This window comes from Strix uralensis, chromosome 4 (assembly GCF_047716275.1).
Source record: "Strix uralensis isolate ZFMK-TIS-50842 chromosome 4, bStrUra1, whole genome shotgun sequence".
Lineage (NCBI taxonomy): Eukaryota > Metazoa > Chordata > Aves > Strigiformes > Strigidae > Strix > Strix uralensis.
Window position 1 is genome coordinate 45,410,167 of NC_133975.1, and position 20,547 is coordinate 45,430,713.

Here is a 20,547-nt window from a genome sequence, read left to right on the forward strand (position 1 = left end):
ACAAAGAGGCACTGAAATTACTTGTAGTAGAGAGAGTTTTATTTACCTCTTTGCTTAGCTATTTTTCTCTCCATTCCAAAAAACCCCCAATAATAGTTAAAATTATAATTTATGGTCTTGTGGTCTGTCATTAAATGGGTTTTGTGTCTTTGTGGTTCCTACTGAGTCTGAAGAGATGAAAAACTGTTTGCTTATCACCAAGGTACTCCTCTGGAGAAATTTTGCACCAGAAGTGCCTTTAAAATCCTTTTGTACATTATTTTGTTCACAGGGACAGTAATAAACGTTTCCTGCTCAAAAATGACTGATTAATGTGGCATTTGAATGATACAGACGTAAGTCTTCTCCTGCTAAGACAAAGGAAACATTTGTTTAACTGGATGTAAGAGCAGGGCCAACCTACTTTAGTCTTGAATGTTAAATCGCTATTCTGATAATTGCCCAGAGGACTGTTTTTAAGCCTTATTATTAAAAGGATTGTCTTAATGTGACTACAAGGGCAAAATGAAGCATTCATATTTGTTCAAAAGAACTGAATTTGGATTGTGGCCACATTTTCTTATACAATATTTCCTAATATTAGTATGTAATGAAGTAATTTCATAACTTTCAAATATTTTAAAATATTTTCTCTTCAAAAGCAAACAAGATTAATAAAAGTCTGACTTGTATAGTTATACTGCATTTCTAACAATGGTGCTAGCTGTACCCTTAATGCACAGCTCAGCTTTTTGAAAAACACTGTGACAACACCTTCCTGTCTGCAGTTATATTCTTTCTGAGGAAATCAGGTTTTTGACAAAGTTGGTGTCAGAATCAATAAGACTATTTTTACCAAGGAGATGCTGTATTAGGCTTTTTTTTTTTTTCCTATATATAATGAGATAAATTTTAATAAGGAGTCCAGGAGATCATGGTAAGATTTGGAGTAGAGCAGATGTCACTAGTATCTCTGAGCTGGCATAGATTTAAAAATAGATGCTGTGGTAAGGCTCACTGGCATGTGGATAGCATTATACCCTAGTATGATGACACAGATTGTCTGAATGGCACAGAATTATGCATTATGAGAGGGGTAAGGGCACGTGTCCCCATACTCATGTATTAGCTGTTACTTCCTCAGATTCAAAAATTTGCCATAGACTTCCCGGTCACATGTGGGATTAACAATGTTCAACGGCACTGTCACAAACGCATTGTCCCCAGCAGATACTTGAGAAGGATCTGGCTCTGACACATTCCGTCACTGGCACAATGTGGCTAGCTAGTGTGAGTGTGGGTATGCTTTTATTTCTCTTTCTCTCTTTTGTTCCTCTTCCTGTCAAAAATCACTTCAACTGAACAATAGCAACTTTCAACCAATTAAATATACCTACAATGAATATATATACTGTTGGATCAAAACCAAGCAACTTCAGAAGTCTTCATTACATACTACATGTAAAAGGCCTTAGAAAAAATAGGGGTTTGGATTCAACAGTATATAAAAAGACATGAAATGGAAGACCAAGAAACCCGACCTCAGAGATTATAAACCATATATCATGGTCAAAAATGGTTCAGAAATTTACCTAATAGTCTTTATAAAAGTACTCCATGAGGATTGTGATTTTACACCATTATTGAAGCTATGTGGGGGAAAAAAGAAGAGGCTTGTCTAGGACCAGAGTCTTGTCACTGCCCTAAGACAGTTCCAGACTGTACTAAAATAATTTCTGGCTAAGACTTTTTATTGTAAATATTATAGGCATAATTTGTCTTTCATCAAAATCAGAGGCTAAATTCCTGGACCCAATGGTATTGATGAAGGACACCTTTCTGGACACTATGATGTTTAATACTGTTTATCTTCTATGCTGCAGACAGATACTGGGACTACTGTGAGAAAATTATTGATTTTTTTTTCAGAAGTGCAATGATAGCTGTCAGACCCCTATGGATTACAGAAGGTATTTTTAATCTGTTAATAATCTTTAGGTAGGGAGGTTTTCCATGCCACCTGTCCTATACTTCTCAAAAGGACAGCTGGAGGCTATCTCAGCATGATTGGGACTCTGCACTGCCTGCTGCCATTACAGCTACTCTAGACCTATGGGAGCCATACGCATCTCTCTCAGCCACTGTTGCCATGGCACTATGGAGAACCACAGAGGCTCCAACCTCTTCCCCACGACTTAAATAAATATACTGTGGTGTTAGCCCATGCTGAGCTCCTGGCATCCTCAGCCCCACTGGCCTGTCTGGCTCAGGAGTGACCTGGCCACACCAGCACTTCTTAATGGGCATCTGTTTCTTCTCTGCTGAAAGAGGAGGGACAAAGGCCAGCTATTAACAACATTTAATCTTTGACATTTACAAAAAGTCAACTTTGACAATGATATTATTTTGTAGAACTGAAAAAAAACATTTATTTTCCTCATGTGAATTGTCTTAAGAGCTTTAACATTCATCATACAAAAAGAACCAGCTGCCTGAGAGGGTTTTTTCCAATTTTTTTTTTTTTTTTTTATTAATAGACGTTGGAATCCTTCCGTCTTCTAACTCCAATGGATAGATGGCTCTGCAGCTGGTGTTTTCCAATTGCATTTAGCAGGTGCTGTCAAAACAAAACTCCTACCTTCCCATTGATTTAGATTTTTAGTTACAGAAGGAATTGACCCATAGTAGTTTAGCTGGCCTAAGGACTTGATTAAATGTGCTATTTGAAAATCCATCTTAATGTGCTTTGTTTTCTAGGTGTCTGTATATATTCCTGTATACATAAGAGAATGAGAAAATGTCATTGGCTATTGTGGTGAGATACATTTTCCCAAGACATACTGACATACACAATGGAGACAACATCACACTGCTAATCACTGTTGTGCATGAAGCCCATAGGAGCATGTACTGTAGCTCAAACTAGATGAGGCCTACTCAACAAGCATGGGGTGGAGGGATCCTTGTGTTTTGAATTTTGTTTTGTTTTGAGTGTTCCAGACGGGGAAAACTTTAAATAGATGGTTCAGGTGTTTCTTCCCCCCCTCATAGAAGTAACTCTTGTGGGAACTGCCTTCTGCCTGATTTCACTTGCTACTGCTACTGTCTGCTCCTTATGTATTCCTTGCTGATACCGGGACCAAGTTACACTGGCTGTTGAAGGAAGGTGGAAAAGTTATTTTATTTTTGTTTAACATTTCAGAGGAAAGACAGTGACTTTTTGGAGATGTCAAAATATAATGCTCATGGTTTCTCTATAAGGAAAATATACATTCTCCCACCATTGATTGTCTTGAAAAAGACAATACACAGGACTAAAGAAGTTCAGTAGCTGTCTTAATTCTCTATTGCCAAATTACAATTTGTTGTGCTTTGATCAGTGTAAAGAGTAAGCAGCACAGTTATTGACTTCATCCAGGAAAATGGATAGGGCTCGTATAAAATCACCAGTGTACAGACTAATCTTTGGACATCTCAGAAACTAGAGGAAGGCCTTATTCAAGTCCTAGCATGATTCTGTGTGTCATATACAGCAAAAGGGAGCAGAATTTGATCTGAAAAGAGTAATTAGTGAATAAACAGTTATCTTCTATCTTAAAAACAATCCTAAGGGTAAGAGTTAAAAATGGCTGAAATTCTGAATGTATATAAAGAAAGGAAGAAAGAGAAAATAAATAGCAAGTAGGAAGGAAGATAACAGTAAATTGGAGCTAGAAGAAATATTTCAAGCAGCAACAGTGTGACTGCTTTCTTATTCTCTTATACTATTTGGTTAAATCACATGGTACAAATAAAGCTAAATGGTATATTACAATGGCATGAAAGTATGTAGACATAAATAGGGCATAAACTGCTGTAACTTCTGTAGAACTACACTGTGTTCTAGCTGTGGATCTAGTTAATTTTTTCTGAAGTTTATATACCAAGATTAGCTATAAATATTTTTAAACTATTTAAAACTTTTTAAAAGCTATTTTAAAATCTATTGTTCCAATATGCTGTATTCTGTACCATTTTTAGTCTATAAAATGACATACTGTAGGTTTTTAGGAGATAATAATCTGCAAAATGCAATAGTCAATGTCCAGGAAGAAACTATTAAAGTGTAGCACTAGTGAAAACAAAGAACAGTGGGTTACTGGGAACTAGACTTCAGGGAAATAACTTAATGATAGAAGCAAAGATATTACCCACTGGTATGTAATAAACTCCTTAGCAGATGATGGCCTTGGGAGAAAAGGTCTCAGAATTGTAACATTGTGATAAAAATAATTTGATGATTCCTCAAAGTAAAAGAACCGCTTCCACTTTTAAAGACCAACTGGAAGGGAGATATCTCAAGGCAAAAAATGCACAATGACCCTTCCCATCCACCCATTTATGAAAATAATAACTTTATTTCTCAGCATGGAAAGGCTATGTAGAAAAGCCTATTGGATTAGAAATCTTAGTGGAGAAAAGGAATTAATCACCAGGTAGATCTGGGGAAAGGTTTTACATCTTAAAACTCAGGGCAGAGACTTTATACGTTTACTGAATCCTGAGGGCAGAGATGGGTTATTAAATTAGAGTAATCCAGGGGGAGAAAAAAAGAAAACAAAAATATATATATACACACCCTTTGCATTTGCGCTGTGAAATGTAATATGACTTCCTTAGGGAAGATGCACGTGATTTAAATTTGGAAGGAAAAGTACTGCTCTGGTTAAAAAGGAGAAAAGGAGACAGGTGAAGGAGATGCAGAAAGCGTGTGTGTGTGTGCACATGTGTGTGTTCACATGCACACATTCACATGTTTATTTGAAAGCTGTTGAAGCTCTCCAAAGCAAGCGGGTCACCTGTAATGAAATGCAGTAAGCTTTTGTTTGTTGGTGAAGGAAAAGAAAAAATCCTGCTGTCTTTCTGTTTTCTTTTTCTACTATCACTCACTTAGGAAATAAAGGCTTAATCTGATCAGAAGGATGTTGTATATTCACGGGAGTCATCACTGTAAGAACAAAGGCATAACTATAGATAAGTTCAGGCCTGGCTGAAAATTACATAAAATGACAAGGCAGAGTAAAAATTGGCTAAGGAAATCAGAGATAGATTGTACTGGGTAAGTACAGTGAGATGGAAACAATCTAGACAAGAACAACCACCCACAACCCATTACAGGCATTAAGGCAGCCTGGGAACCAGCAGCAAAGCATCTTGCAAATCGCAACACATGAGTCAAAGAGCTAAGGAAAAATATTTTTCTAATCACATCCAGAAACAGATGTTTATCTTAGAAAACAGTCGAAGTTGGCACTGAAATAGTCTCAACAATAGTTATTTAATAAATGGTATGTATTTTATTATAGTTTTATGACAATTAATACTGATATTTCTAAGTAGTCTTACATTTATTACTCATTATATATTCTGTGTAATTCCAAAGTAAGGATTTCAGGTAATGAAAATGGTATTCTGGCTTTGTACACTGGGCATGATTTCCTATGTGTAACAGATAGAATATTATAGTATATGTATATATTTCTGCCCAATGTGAGAAATACATGCAGCCATAGAACTATCCATTCATATGAAATGCTACTAATCACAACCAAGTCAGACTAACTAAACTAAACTAATTTAGCTTTTACAGCTATACACATCAGTATGCTTGAAAGCCAAACTTGTTTGTTTCATTTTATCTGGGGGCGCATAAAATCATGGTACTTGGCAGCACGGAATAAGGGACATTAAATCGGCTTTTATGCTGTTGTTAAGGAACCCATAGAGGATGGGATTCAAGCAGCAGGACATCATACCCAGTAAATGGCATATGCAATATACTAATTTAAAATGTCTGTTAGAAATGAGAGTGGCATTGAAATCTGTCACAATGTGGAAAAGGTGAAGAGGCATCCAACTGAAACCAAAAACTAGGATTAGCACTGTCAGTCTGCAAAAAACTCTCCTAGATCTTGTCTTAATTCTGATGATGGATCGGGATACTGTAATCATGTCCTGGATCTCTGTGTTTTCTTCTGGTTTCATCTCAAAACAAATAGGTATCCCAGGGATGAATTTACTGGAGGATGAGAGCTGGCTTTTTTCTGTGCCAGAGGTTTCTGGGAGGTCTCTGGAATGAGTATCCCGGTGATGTCTTAAAATAGCTGGCATCACACTTGAAGTCTTTTTACTGTATCTTCTGTGGTGCTTTCTGCCAAAGGCACAGCTCCATCTGGAATGGCGGGAGGGCTGTACCTGTGTGCCGGTACTCTTAGAGGGATGAAGAGTTAGGTTTATCATCTCCTTTTCTTCAAACTTCTTTTCCTTGTTTGACAGTCTGGAACCTATGCTCCTGCAGACACTGGTGTGACTAGCGGTTAAACACACCAGTGGCAATATATACTGCATGAACAATAAGGCTATCGTAAAGGCAATTCTGTAGGAATCAGAAGGCCATGACTCAATACACAAGAGCCTGTTCTCCAGTGCTTCTAAATTCAGAGTTTTGCTGAGGTCCACAATTTTGTGGAAAACTGGCAGAGGGGAGCAAATTGCAAAGCCAAAGGCCCAAATGGTCACTATTAAGAAATAGCCTTGTTTTGCTGTTAAATTGCTAGAAAGGGGATATTTTATCATACGGTACCTGACTGCAGCAATAGATATTAACATCAAAGTTGAAACTAGAACTGATATGCACTGGAGGAAGGGCATTACATGGCACATGATAGTGCCAAAAATCCATTGGTCAAGCAGGATGGATGTCAGTGTGAAAGGTGAACAAAACAGCACAACCAAGATGTCAGAAAAGGCCAAGTTACCAATGAGAATGTTTATTATTGTCTTCTGCCTGCGCTTTAGTAGAGCTGTTAGTATAAGCAGATTTCCCATAAAGCCGGCCAGACTTATAAGTGTGTACAGCCCAATAAGAAAGTACTGTATGTCGTCAACACTACTTTTATAATCTTCCCAGGCAGAAAAATTCTTTGTAGTAGCAGAGGTGTTATTGGTAGGTGTCCTGTTGTTACGGTCTTTGAATCCTAAATCCATTTTACAGTCCTGCTTAGAACAAGAAAGGCATTAATTAGCATCTGAAGGAAGGATTATACTGATGTTAATCAGAATGTAAAGGAACATAAATTTACCTTGTATCACCTTAATGCAAATAAATCAATAGTGGTGTTATTCTACTGTAAGGCAGATCCTGTATAACTTCAGGTCAACACGAATTAGTTTCGTAGGTTTTCTCATGTGGCATTTAGTACACCTAGGCCTCCTACCTGGCTGCTCACATGGGACGATGGCAATTTAAGGTTCTGCATTATGACACTGGCTTTTAACTGCTTTTCTGTAGACCATATTGTCAGCCTTTCCTTGAGGGAGCAGTTAGCTACAAAAGCAATCCATTTAGAGTCAGTGAGATTACTCATGTGAATAACAGCTCATTGATATGAGTAAGGAAATTACAATCACCATCTGGGCATGTGCCTAATCATTACATGACAGCAAATTATAATGAGAGCACCTGAAAATATATGATGTTTTGACATATGCTAATGACTGCAGTAGTATTTCTTAGCTTGTTAGCAGAAAACTAACACAAAATAGGTGAGCTTTCAAAAAGGATCAGTTTGTAAGGAGATTCACCCTCAAAGTCAGTGATCCAAGATGGAATTTCTAATGTGGTGTGTATATAAATCATCTTCTATTAAGTGTTGAACATATTTTAACTGTTGCTAAAGCAGAAGGGATAACTGCCTACAAAACATCCAAAGTAATTGGATGTAATACAGAGAGGACAGTGTTAACTGGAAGCAAACCCCACACAGCCATATGAAAATTTACGGAACTGATAAATATTCAGCACAGAAACATCTGACATTAAAACCTAGCTCAGCACAAAGTTATTCTGCCCACAGAATCTTCATGTATTAGTCTTAATTTTAGAAGAAACAGAAAGAAAATTCAGTTTAAACTCCAGTTTACCTTAAACACCTGCTTGTACTAAAGTTTCAAAGTCAAAATTCCCCAGAGTGCCAATGTCCTGTACAAAACTGCTTAATGTTTAGAAATCTTAGGCAAGAAAAACCAAAAAGATCTAAGCAAACCCAAAACATACATAAATTGAGCAGAAGGCTAAACCCATCAACTAAAAAAGGCAGGATTCTTCAAGAATGTAGCTATCCTCAGAAAGCTGTATTGTGCTGACTTCTTCAAAGTGCAGATATGCTCCTTCCCTCGCATCACAACATGTGCGTTCCTACTGCCTGGTGCCAAAGGGAAGCTCAAACCATGAAACACCCTCCAAATATTCACTGACAGTTTGTTGTTATAGGAAGGTCCCCCAGGTAAGATTAGAAATACTTCTTTAATAAAAATAGTAAGATATTGCAAGTTTTTGTGTTTTGCAAGTAATGCGTTGGGGAGAGGTGAAAAGAACTGAGCCTTGCTAACTTCTCATAATGTTGAGTTAAAGTGCTTTTTTATAGCTAAATAATAGCTAAAATAGAGGTAAGAACTGGATATGTGAATTTAGATAATCTAAATATTATAATTGTGTGCATATGAGCAGGGTGGCATTAATGTAAATCACTTCTGTTTCATTTTTCACAGTCTCTAGTCAAATGGTGGAAAACCATATAATAGATTAAAAACACTATCTGAGACTATCCTTGCCTTCCAAAATCAGCTGATTCTTTCTGTTTTCTAAATGTGACTCAACATGATTTTTGTTTGAGAAAATAACAGCAGGGCTCTGCCCTGGATAAAATACATTCCCTTACCTCAAGCTTATGGAATTATGTCCCTGTTATGTCATACCTGTATCATTTTCTTCCCTTTCTTCAGCACAGAGGAACGATGGGTTTTGCTATGACTGATACTTTCGCAGATTTCAGTGTTTGCATGCATCTGCAATCTGCAGACCCCCTTTCAATTCATGGAAGTCATTTCAACTGTACATTGCATTTCAATATGAAATATTATCTGCCTAATATTTTCAGGGTGAACATTCTATTATCTTTGTACTACCACATTCATCTTAGCTGAGAAGTGTGTAGGAAAAACCCTTGCACATAATTGAGGAGTTAATAATGAAAAAGACATTAGTGTAATTCTGGACAATTTTCTTTTTGCTTGGACACCTTCCGTTTCCAGTTTATATCTTGCACAGATTAAGAAAACATTACTAGTTGAGTATCCCACTGCTTGATAGCAGGTTTGAGACCAATCAGGAGTTATCTGAGAAAGGGAAATGAAACTTTACTCAAGAGCTAGATCTGTCCAAATCTTGGTTACTAACCAACTAGTTATTGGCTGAGAATAGGAAGACTAACAAGAAAGAGGGAAGGAAATCCTGTACCATCTTGAGTTTCAGAAAACCTCAGAAACTCTTACAATGCTCTCAAAGTGGTGATGACTCTGAATGAATAAGCTTTTCATTTATTATGTATATTTTATTTATTTATTTCATTTCAATCATTGTGTATAAGTAACTCTGTGCTAAGAGGGATCATTCTGCATAGTCTTCTATTTTAACTGATAGGATTATCCTGCAAAGGAGAAACAAACTGCAGGTGTTTCTCTCTCAGAAACCTGGAAATTAGGATTGCTTTTAGAGTATCTACAGGTATCTTCAATAATAGTTAAATTCGCGCACAGTCATATCTGTCCAGGGGTCGTACTGAGTAGTAACAACGCACACCAATGCTTAACCTATAATAGCAGCTATGTACATGTGAAAGTTTTGTTAATCCACGTACCAAAACTGCAGCTTCCTCCCTAGACTTTTTGGTGATATCGGCTGTCATTGAAAAGGTTGATCTTAGGCCATAAGTTCATCCATGGAGAAAAAGCAGGCATCCCTACTGGTAGAAAAGGCTCTCTATCTAGTCAGTCCATTCCGTTTCAATTATATGCTATGGTCTGAAGAGAAATCTGCATATTTTCATTCAATTTTCCTTAACCAATAGATTCTATGAAGAGAATTGAAAAAAAAAAAAATCTGGTGGTGTCACTTATTTCCTACTGCCACTTTCAGCTTTGGGTAACTAAAAGGGAAAAGAAAGAGACTCAAGTCAGATGCACCATAATTATTTTCTCTTCTAGAAATCTGTATTCTGTACAGGTAATGCTAAGAATAGGGCCAAGGAACAAAATTTTATGTGTTGTTATACTGGAACATGTTTATTAAATGAATGTTTACTGAGTTATTCTTAAAAAATTATTTGAAAGATTGTTGCCAAGTTCTGTAAATTTCTACACTTTCACATAAAGCTCTTGCATTATGGCTTTAGCAGAGTTGTTCATCATGTTTTTAACAGAATTCTTTAAAACCAAAAAGTGAATATGCTGATTTTGCTGAAGTAGACATATTTTGTTAAGACACATCAACATTTAACAAGCTCAGCAGGAATGCCGCTGAAGTCCAGGGTGGGCTCTCCAGCTCCATCCCCCCTGTGCTATGGCTGCCTTTTGCCTTGGGTGAGACCTGAGCAGGTGCCATCTCCCCTACCACATGTCCTGATTTCCATAAGGAAGGAGCACTGGAAAAAGCCACAGCATGCTCTGGTCAGGCCCTGGCTGGACACTTCTGTACCATCTCCCTATAGTCACAGTTTCAGAGTGATAGAAAGACAGAGAGGGAGGGAATAAGACTATGATCCACTGGTTTCAACAAAGAACTGCTGTGTTGACAGAAGTTTCCTTTGCAAAATGCCCCAAGAGAATTTTATTTTCATTTTGGATGTGTAAAATGAAAGCAAACTTTCCCCCCCAACACTTCAAAAATCAGCAAGTGGATCCCTTGCTCTTTGAGCTTCCTCTCCTGCTCAAAAGGAACCAGTTGCTTTCTCAGTTTGAGTGCCGCTGGCAGTAATAATGCAAACAGAAGTGTTCTTCCCATGTCATTGATCTTCAGTCCCCAAACTCATATCAGCATACCACTGATATCACAGTGCTGTGTGCACTTATCGGATTTATCTTCCTGTTTTAATTTTAACAGCTGCTTCTAATTTTGGGGGGTTCGCTTACTCTCCTTCTTGTCAGTTGGTCAATCCCAGTGCAGCATGTGGCCGTAGTTTTCAGGGAAATGAAGATTCCTGAAAATCCCACTGCAGGAAATAGAGTTAAATAATATAGCCTCTTTTGCAAATGTTCTCATCATATTTGACGTGTATTTCTAAACTGAATGCACCACAGTGCCAGGGTGCTCTTGCATCTGTTTTCAAGATCAAATGTAATCAATCCGATGGTACCTGATGGAGATTTTCTATCTGTCAACTCCCAAAGCTGGATCATTTTAATCTTCTACGTTAATCAGTCAAGCAAATGAGGTCCCCTTTCTGTATTTGTGGTCTGCGTACGCTCCCGGAGACTGTGCTCGGCTACACCTGTATGAGCTCACACCTTGTGAGCTTTAAGTGGGTTTGCTTAGGTCTCTTAATTTCAATGGGATGCTTGAGACAGAAGGCTAGGCTGCACAAGGCAGCAGGGATTGCAGTTTTGTGGCAGGATCCAGGGTGGATTTGAATATTTACTGTAAGAATCAAATGAATGCCGTTAACATTAAATACAAGGAGTATTTGTGGTTACCTTTTACAGTAAAATGTATTTTATGACAGCTGATATAGCATGATCTTGAAAGATTTCAAGTAACACCTCCTTAAATGACATTCATTTATGATCTATCTCAGTGTGACTCTCCGATTACTGTGATTCTTATTTTCACCAAAATCATGCTTCAGAGGAGCTTTCAGATGCAGTTGATGTAAGGTCTGACAGTGACAGGGAGAATTTAAACCACTGTTCAGGTATAGCTGAATTAGAGGTAGCACATAACCCAAAATATGCTAGTTTAATATGTTTATAATCTTATAATTAACCTCATAATTTCACTTAAAGCTACCATTTAAAATACAAAATCCATAAATCATAATTTAGGAGAATGAATAGACTAGGTATTTCTCTTTCTCTACATATTTAAAGGGAAATTTCCAAGAACACAAAAGTTAAGCAGGCAACCATCCTCCTCTCAAGGCAACTGCTGTTTCAGAAAATGTTCCTCCTATTAGATGAGATACTTATATTAATGTTTATTCATGGATAAGAGCTTATGCACTACAATATTAATACCTATTAAGTTAACTCTGACTGGCTGGTCCCTGTATAGTCTAGTCAGTTCAGGCTGTGTAACAGCACAATTAATCTTTACAGCTGTGAACAATTTACAGTCTTAGGACATGTTTTTCTACCTCTAAAACAAACACATCCAAGGAGGAAGCAAAATGTGAAAATTCCCTGAGAAATACAACCTTTCTGCACACATAATACTGGAGTGGTAGCAGGACTGTATAGAAAATAAAGTCAGAGAGAGTCTTTAAACTTATACACAGTTGTAAATAGTTAATATGACTGGCTCTAAGTGCCTGACCACCTGAGGTTAAGGAAAGCACTGAGCTATGTTACTACTTGAGAAACGATACCCTCACATCATTAAAGACTCAGATAATGTTCGAGACAAAAACTGAAACCGCTGAAGAGTCGCATTCACAACACGAGCTAAAGATGAAATGCTGCTGCTTCAAATGTTCTTGTTCATGACATGCAACAGCAAAAACTAGCCTGAGAACCTGGGAGAATTCAAAAAATTGAGATTACTTCTGAAGTCCAGCAAAATGGATTTTCGTGCATGTTAATGGTATGCCTCTTTATGTGACTGAAAGAAGAATTGCAACATTATCCTGGAAAACAAGACTACGGCTTCCCAAAATAAGCAAAAGCCAACTAATAACATTATTTCTCCAGCTCCAGGGACCGTTATGCAATGTAACGGGGTATTTGTTGGCCGGAACAGAAAACTTGAAATGCACGACTACATTTCATGCCGGGGGGCACAGCAGCTCCCGGCTTGCAAAGGCAAAAAACCCAAACCAAACCCAAACGGCAAAGACTGTTCTTTTTGCCCTCCCGCACCTCGCTGGGGAATCGCTGCACTGCGCTCCCCGCGCCCGGAGCGCCGGGCTCCCCGCGGCCGGCCACGGGACGGGACGGGACAGGGCAGGGTGGCGGGGATGGATCGGGCCGGGGCCGTGGCAGCCAAACCTCCCCCGCGGCTGAAGCGACACCCCACGATTTCCGCGAATTTGCTGGCAGGGCACTGCCCCGCGCAAACTTGCGCAGCCGCCCCGCGGAGGGAGCTGAACTCCGCCGCGGCTGCCGAGCTCCCCGCGCGGGCGGCTCCACGCTCCGCGGCGCGTTACCTGCGCGTCTCTGCCGGCTCCCGCGGGCGCCTCGGCGTTTCGCGGCGGTGGCAGGCGGAAAGGGCTGCGGCGCGTAGGGCGGGCGCGTAGCGAGGCGGGCAGCCCCGGGCGGCACTCATAGCTCCGGCCCGGGCCGCGGTAGGGAGAGCGCGGCCCCCCGGGCGCGGACGGCAGCGCGCATCCCCGAGGCTGCCTGGCGGCGCATCTTACGCGGGTGCTGCGGGGGCGCCGGGGCTCTCCTGCGGCCGAGCGCCGGGCCCCGGGGCGGGGAAGGCGGTGCGGCCGGTGCCGGTGGCCCTGCCCGCTGCTCGCCCGGCCGCTGCCGGGGCCACCGCGCGGGCGCATTTCGGGAGGCTGTTGCGGGCGGTATCTTCAGCCTTGCACGGTGTGGCAATTGGAGTTGCCATGGAAATGCAGTGAGACCGTAAACAAAGCCCGCGCTGGCCGGGATTTAAGGGCTGCCCCGGGTTTCTCGCCCGGCCCTCGGGACACAGCACTTGGCAGAGGTGAATCGCTCCACGCGTCGCGGGACCTCGGGAAGTGTGAGCGTGGCCAGGCACTCCCACAGCACTACCCGAGCGCTCCCGAGTTCCCCTCGCTTTGACTGGAGCAGAGCTTTGGTGGTATTTATCCACGCTGCTCAAACACCCTGTATTTTTTACCATTATTTTAGAACAGGTGGGAGGTGGTGGATTTTCCCCAAACACTGCTTTCTAACTCAAGTCTTAGAGGCAAATATCCGAAGGGTGGTTTTAATTTTATCTGGGCCATCAGTGGGAAGGCAGGGCATTTTTTAAAGTGAGCAGTATTTTAAAGCATAATAATTGTTGGGTATGTCATAGCACAAAGCATGAAAAGACAAATTCTGCTGTTCTCACCAGCTGCTATCTTCTAGCATGGGAAGAGTCATTGATCATAGCCCAATTACAGGGCTACTGGAGAACTGAGTGACGTGCAGGTCTCTGGGAGCACAAGTGCAGAATCTGACATGAAAATGTAATGACTTTTCCATTTGCCAAGGCACTTCTTCAGCAGTTGATATCAACACAGCACTGCAGAAGAGCTGTCAGTATAATTAGCCCATGAAGGACTGTACCACACAAAGACAAAACAGCTGGATCAACTGTATTGTAAAATAACTTTTGAAAAGTCCAGTAGGATTCCTTGTTTAGCTTACATTAAAAAATACTTATTTTAGGGTAGGTGATCAGAAGCAATTAACCTTAATCTTCAGCGGATGAGCTCGAGATGGCAAGGAAGATTGCGTCCCATCTTCTTTCGCCTGCTTCTGCGTTATTCACCACCCACTGCTGGTGAATCACTGCATGTGCAAGTGGAGCGCAGGGAGCTGCCAGGTGGAAGTGATGTGCCAATCCATCTCATCATTTTAAGACAGCTCTCCTATTAGTCACAAAGGAGAACATAATTAATCCTTTTTAGGCCTGAGCATCTGTTCTCAGCATTTTCGACCATCTTCGCACCTAACACTGATAGCTTTGAAGCTTTCCACACAAATATTTGACCTGAAGATAGAAACCCACTCTGCTTCTAACCTGCAATGGGGGGATTAAGGCCATCTCCCAGGGCACCGATTTACCTGATTGTCCCTTGTTCCAGGAGAATTTCCCACATTCCTGGGCCCACTGCCTGAAGTGGAAGTTACCTCCTGGAAAGAGTGACGTTTTGGACATACTATATCTTTCTATGAAAACTTGTGACTACAGCAGACTGACACAGTCTTTAAAAAAAAAGAAATCTAAATTTGCTGGCAGAGGCCACAGGTGGGAACTTACGGTTTCTTGCATTGCACGGCTATGATTTCTGTGGGATGCCATTGTACGTGCATAAAGGTACGAATAGCCTCCCTCCATGTTGACCATTTCTAAGGTGGTCAGTCACCTACTATGGTTTCCCAAACAGCCTCTAGAAATTACATGCTTCTTAGCAAGAGCAGTCAGTTAGACAAATGTTCCTTTCTCAAAGCAATTTTCTCTAAGAATAAAGTATCATACTTGTTTTATTAGTTGTCTTATTTCAGGAGGATTCATCAACCAGTAATGTACTGTCAGCTGTGGATTGGTTGGTTTATTTTTCCCCTCTGGACCTGTAAATAACACCAGATTTCTCTCAGCTGTATCTGGACAATTTCTTGCTGATACTTGTGCACATCAGAGGTGATTACTATTCAGATCATGATCATTTTTTCCTTTTCACTGTTGTGTACCTCTGCCTTGCCAGTAATACTACTGAATTTTGCAGAGAGATCTGGACAGGCTGGAGCGATGGGCTAAGGCCAACTGTAAGTTTCAATAAGGCCAAATGCCGGGTGCTGCACTTGGGCCACAACAACCCCCAGCAGCGCTACAGGCTTGGGAGGAGTGGCTGGAGAGCTGCCAGTCAGAGAGGGACCTGGGGGTGTTGATTGACAGCCGGCTGAACAGGAGCCAGCAGTGTGCCCAGGTGGCCAAGAAGGCCAATGGCATCCTGGCTTGCATCAGAAATAGCGTGGCCAGCAGGAACAGGGGAGTGATCTTACCCCTGTACTCGGCACTGGTGAGGCCGCACCTCGATTACTGTGTTCAGTTTTGGGCCCCTCACTACAAAAAGGACATTGAATTACTGGAGCATGTCCAAAGAAGGGCAACGAAGCTGGTGAAGGGTCTGGAGCACATGTCGTACGAGGAGTGGCTGAGGGAACTGGGGTTGTTTAGTGTGGAGAAGAGGAGGCTGAGGGGAGACCTCATTACCCTCTACAACTACCTGAAAGGAGGTTGCAGAAAGCTGGAGATGAGCCTCTTTAATCAAGTAATAAGTGATAGGACAAGAGGTAATGGCCTCAAGTTGTGCCAGGGAAGGTTTAGTCTGGATATTAGGAAGTATTTCTTTACAGAACGGGTTGTTAGGTGTTGGAATGGGCTGCCCAGGGAGGTGGTGGAGTGTCCATCCCCAGAGGTGTTCAAGAGGCAGGTTGACATAGCACTTAGGGATATGGTGTAGTTGGGAGCTGTCAGTGCTAGATTAACGGTTGGAGTAGATGATCTTCAAGGTCTTTTCCAACCTAGATGATTCTGTGATTCTGTGAATAATAAAATAGGCGATGTAGAGATAGGAAAGGTACTGACATTAGAGATATCTGATGTCAGGACTGACAACAGATAATAGTACAAGTTCCCTAGAAACCAGCCTCCTTAGGGTTGTTGAAACCATAGAGGAGTCCTTGAGGAAGTAAGAGATGATGATGATGAAATATACCTATTCTGGGGGTGCTGGGGAAGAGAAATGATACATCAGAGAGGGAAGGCTGTGATTCCCAAGTCAAAAGGGCACAACAGCAAATACAGGAGAGAACTCTGTGGTTATATGAATACAAATTAATTTTAGCATGTTTCTTACCACATTCCTGAATGTATCTTTCTTTTGGGAGTATCATCCCAGTATCTTAGAAAATTTAGCCTCTAATCATGTGAAAGACATAAACACTCAAAGGTCCAATGGAAGTTGGTGAGAACTGATGAATGCCACAAAAATTCAAGGTCTAAGCCACCTAATGTCCACAGCATGCAGTCAGTCATCCTGAGTCAAAGCTTGCCATGAGTCAAAATCTAATGTTATTGTAAAGTCTGCTACTAACAGAGCACCTATCCATGGGCAAGACAGTGTAAAATGGTAGGACACAACTACTACAGAGTTTGCAGAATTTTGTGAGGTACATATAAAGCATTTCTGTTGGTCAAAGTTTTTCACACACATCAACCCAACTATTCACCGCCCACAAAAAAACTATTAAAATACTGTTACAAAACACTGGTAAAAAACCCAGTAATATCTGGCTTCTGTATAACCCATCCCTTCCACAGATTCTTACCTCATGTAAAGCAGCTGGGCATGAAGGCAGCGAGCCTTGGACTACTAAAAAGGTCGCAATGGTTGAGATGTCTTTGCACCGAAAGGCAGGACATCTGATGGTTAGCTAATAAAATACTTCCAAGGGTGAGCATGGAATTGATAATTTTTGCTGCCTAACATGTGTCATCACATTTGTTGTCCGATGTTATACACACTGACTATTAATGCCCTTTCTGGATGATCATGCTGAAGCACAGGGCCTATTTCTGCTTCATCTGAAGCCGGATGACAGCTTGTGTATGAGTGTATGTGAGTCTGAGCCCTGAATGGACAGAGTGAGGTGGCCGTAGCAGAAAACATGGCTTAGTATTTTAGCCAGGTGGACATAATTTAGGTTATATCTCGAGCAGTCTTTAATTAACATTACATATGATCAGGATAGCTTTACACTAGTTAGCTTGGCTGTATTGTTGAAAATGGAACTGCAGCAGCAAGACTCTCAGCAGAGATTAACCACATAATCATTCATACAGCTTCTTTGGGTTTGTGACATTAGCAGTCAAATGAAGTGTTGTTATGTTGGTGTCAGTTGCAGTCATTGCAGAATAAACATGCTCTTAGCCAAATTTGCTGCTATTCTCATTGTACTCAACAGCAAAATTCCTGTTTAGTTTGCTGATGACAGACTTGCCCCAAGGAGCATGAGTTCCCTTATCCGTGAATAGAGTAATGTGAAATGCAAGTATTTCAATGATACTGATGTTCATTACTAGAAAATGAAAACAATAAAAATAAAGTTAAAAAAACCTTCAGAGAGAATTTCCATTCATTTCTGTAGTGGTGACTTCAGTTTGGCTTATATACAGTAGAAACCACAAATGACTCTCGTGGTGTGCTTTCACTCAGTGGATTTTAAGTTTGGCAGAGGGATTGCATTGCCTGAGCACATGACAATACATTGTAATGAAAGTGCCCGCCTCATTTTATGACATCTTTTCTGGTTTTGAGAGTTACAGTGAGAGAGAATTTTAATGGTTTGATCTCTTGGTGTATTTTTTCTACGTGTTTCTTAAAAACATCTCGTTCCCTTCTCAATGCTTTTGCTTCAAAGAAATTCTGTATTCTTTTACTCAGGATGTTCTATTTCCTTAGTTGAGATACTTATCTTCTCTTTATTCTACTTATTCTCTTTTTTCAGTGTCATGCTTTCACACAAATAAACATACACACACAAATACAGTCTTCCAGTCCAGGGTGCCTTTGATGCACTGAAAAAATTTACTCCCTGGAAGAGCATAATCTTTAACACAATAGCTATCTTGCTACTCCAGTGTTCTCATGACCTGACAGTGGTCATCAATAGAACAAGAATTACTGAGGAATCATTTGTCATCTTTGTGAGCTTGGTGCTCTAGCTGAAGACACTCAGCTTGATGTTGAGACTGGAGATACACAGAATAGCTAGGAAGTGCTAATGCCTGAGTTTCCTACAGAACACATCTGATGCTATGCGGCATTTACTGCACAACATGTATTTTATATAGCTATAATGGAAAGAGTTTGAAAGAGCCTGTCTCTGTTTGTTAGAGTGATTATTTATTAGTGTGTTTTAGAAGTGCTTCAGAGAAGATTGATAGAGCTCGAACAGATTCAGCCATCTCAAGCAGGCACACAACAGTATGGCAGAGCAGGAAACTTGTATTAAGTCTTAGGTTATATAGGTATATATACACATATGTATAGCATATATGTTTGAAAGACACAGTGACTGAGGCAGCCCTTTCCATCGCTCCACTGCCCAGTTTAAAGCCTGACCTTGCATCTGTCTTCAGTGTAAATAATTCTATGAATATTTGTTGCCATCGCTGTGAGTTCAGGTCACTGAGTGACACGTAGGATTTATCTTCAATTTCTTATTGGTAATTATATTTACATAGTATAAAAGAGCTATTGTGAGGCTTGCTTCGTCTGTGTTTATAAAATGTTTGAAATTATTGTATATACTAACCATCAAAATATGAAGTATTGTGAATCACTTCATTTCCTGCTGAAATGGAGATTCTCATAACTAATGACAAAGTGGAGGAGAAAGAAGATCATACCTATCTGAAACTTTGGAAATTTCTGTGGCAGAAACAATAGCATTTCTGTATTTGGATTTTGCTAGGATAGCAAATGAATGCCTCTGTGATAGGTTAATCTATTAAAACCATAGTAGGATGGTGAGAAACAAAGACAAAACTAACACCCCTGCCCCCCTCTCTTCCCAGGCTCAACCTCACTCCTTCCTCATGACTCCTCTACACTCCCACCCCCTGGGCAGCAGAGGGGGACAGGGAATGGAAGTCGTGGTCCGTTATCACATGTTGTCTCTGCCAGTCCTTCCTGCTCATGCTCTTCCCCTGCTCCAGCGTGGGGTCCTTCCCATGGGATACAGTCTGTCATGAACTTCTCCAAGGTGGGTCCTTCAAACAGGCTGCAGTTCTTCATGAACTGCTCCATCATGAGTCCCTTCCATGGGGTGCAGTCCTTCAGGAACAGACTGCTCCAGCGTGGGTCCCCCACGGGCCACAATTCCTGCCAGAAAACCTGCTCCTGTGTGTGCTCCTCTCCACGGACCACAGCATGGAAATCTGCTCCACCATGGTCCTCCATGGGCTTCAGGGGAACAACCTGTGTTACCATGGTCTGCACCACAGTCTGCAAGGGAATCTCTGATCCGGTGCCTGGGGCACCTCCTCCCCTCCTTCTTTGCTGACCTTGGTGTCTGAAGAGCTGGTTCTCTCACATTTTTCTCACTCCTCTCTCTCACAACTGGTATGCATTATTTTTCACCCTTTCTTAAATATGTTATCACAGGGGCACCACCAGCATCACTGATGAGCTCATCTTTGGCCAGCGGTGGATCCAATATGGAGTCAGCTGAAAATGGCTCCGTCCAACATGGGGCCAGCACCTGGTGTCTTCTCGCACAAGCCACCCCTGCAGTCCCCCTGCTACCAAAACCTTGTCATGTAAACCCGAACTTTTTTTTCTGAACTGGTCCTAAAAAAGTGTCTCTGCTCTAGATACCTGTTGGCAGAGTACTACAATTCTGTATCACAGAATGCTTATTTTAATTTTTAAAATAAGTAGTGGGATCATCCTGGCATAAAAAAAGACTTTTTCCCTACCTAGAAATATGTTTATTGCCCTTAAACTCTTTATATTGAACAATAATTTTTTTTTTTTTTTTTTTTGGTAATATGAATGGATCATTCCACATGCATAGCAATGAGAGTCCTCAGTTCTACATGTCCTAAAGTGTTGCTGCTTTAGACAGAAATATGCTCTTTATGGGATCTTCAGCTTAGATCTCTGCCTGAGTGTATCTACCTTTGCTCTGCTCAGGCAGAGACTGGTGCATGTTGATGAACCACAGATGACTGAAGTTCTTGAGAGGCATTATATACAGCCTGCACTTACCTTCTGGCTGCTGCTATTAAAA

The 20,547-nt window shown here is 40.8% G+C and overlaps 1 protein-coding gene across 1 annotated transcript; it reads right to left on the bottom strand.

The window, feature by feature from the left end:
- Window positions 1-5,279: 5,279 nt before the first annotated feature.
- NPY5R (neuropeptide Y receptor Y5) lies at window positions 5,280-13,368 on the bottom strand. Its single transcript, XM_074865081.1, has 2 exons — window positions 13,215-13,368; window positions 5,280-7,014 (listed from the first exon to the last, which is right to left on the bottom strand). Exon 2 carries the CDS (start codon window positions 7,003-7,005, stop codon window positions 5,674-5,676), a length of 1,332 nt encoding a protein of 443 aa, XP_074721182.1. The 5' UTR covers window positions 7,006-7,014; window positions 13,215-13,368; the 3' UTR covers window positions 5,280-5,673.
- Between the last annotated feature and the right edge of the window lie 7,179 nt (window positions 13,369-20,547).

Excerpts from the sequence above, each read along its gene's own strand:
- NPY5R (XM_074865081.1), bottom strand. The coding sequence starts at position 7,005 with ATGGATTTAGGATTCAAAGACCGTAACAACAGGACACCTACCAATAAC.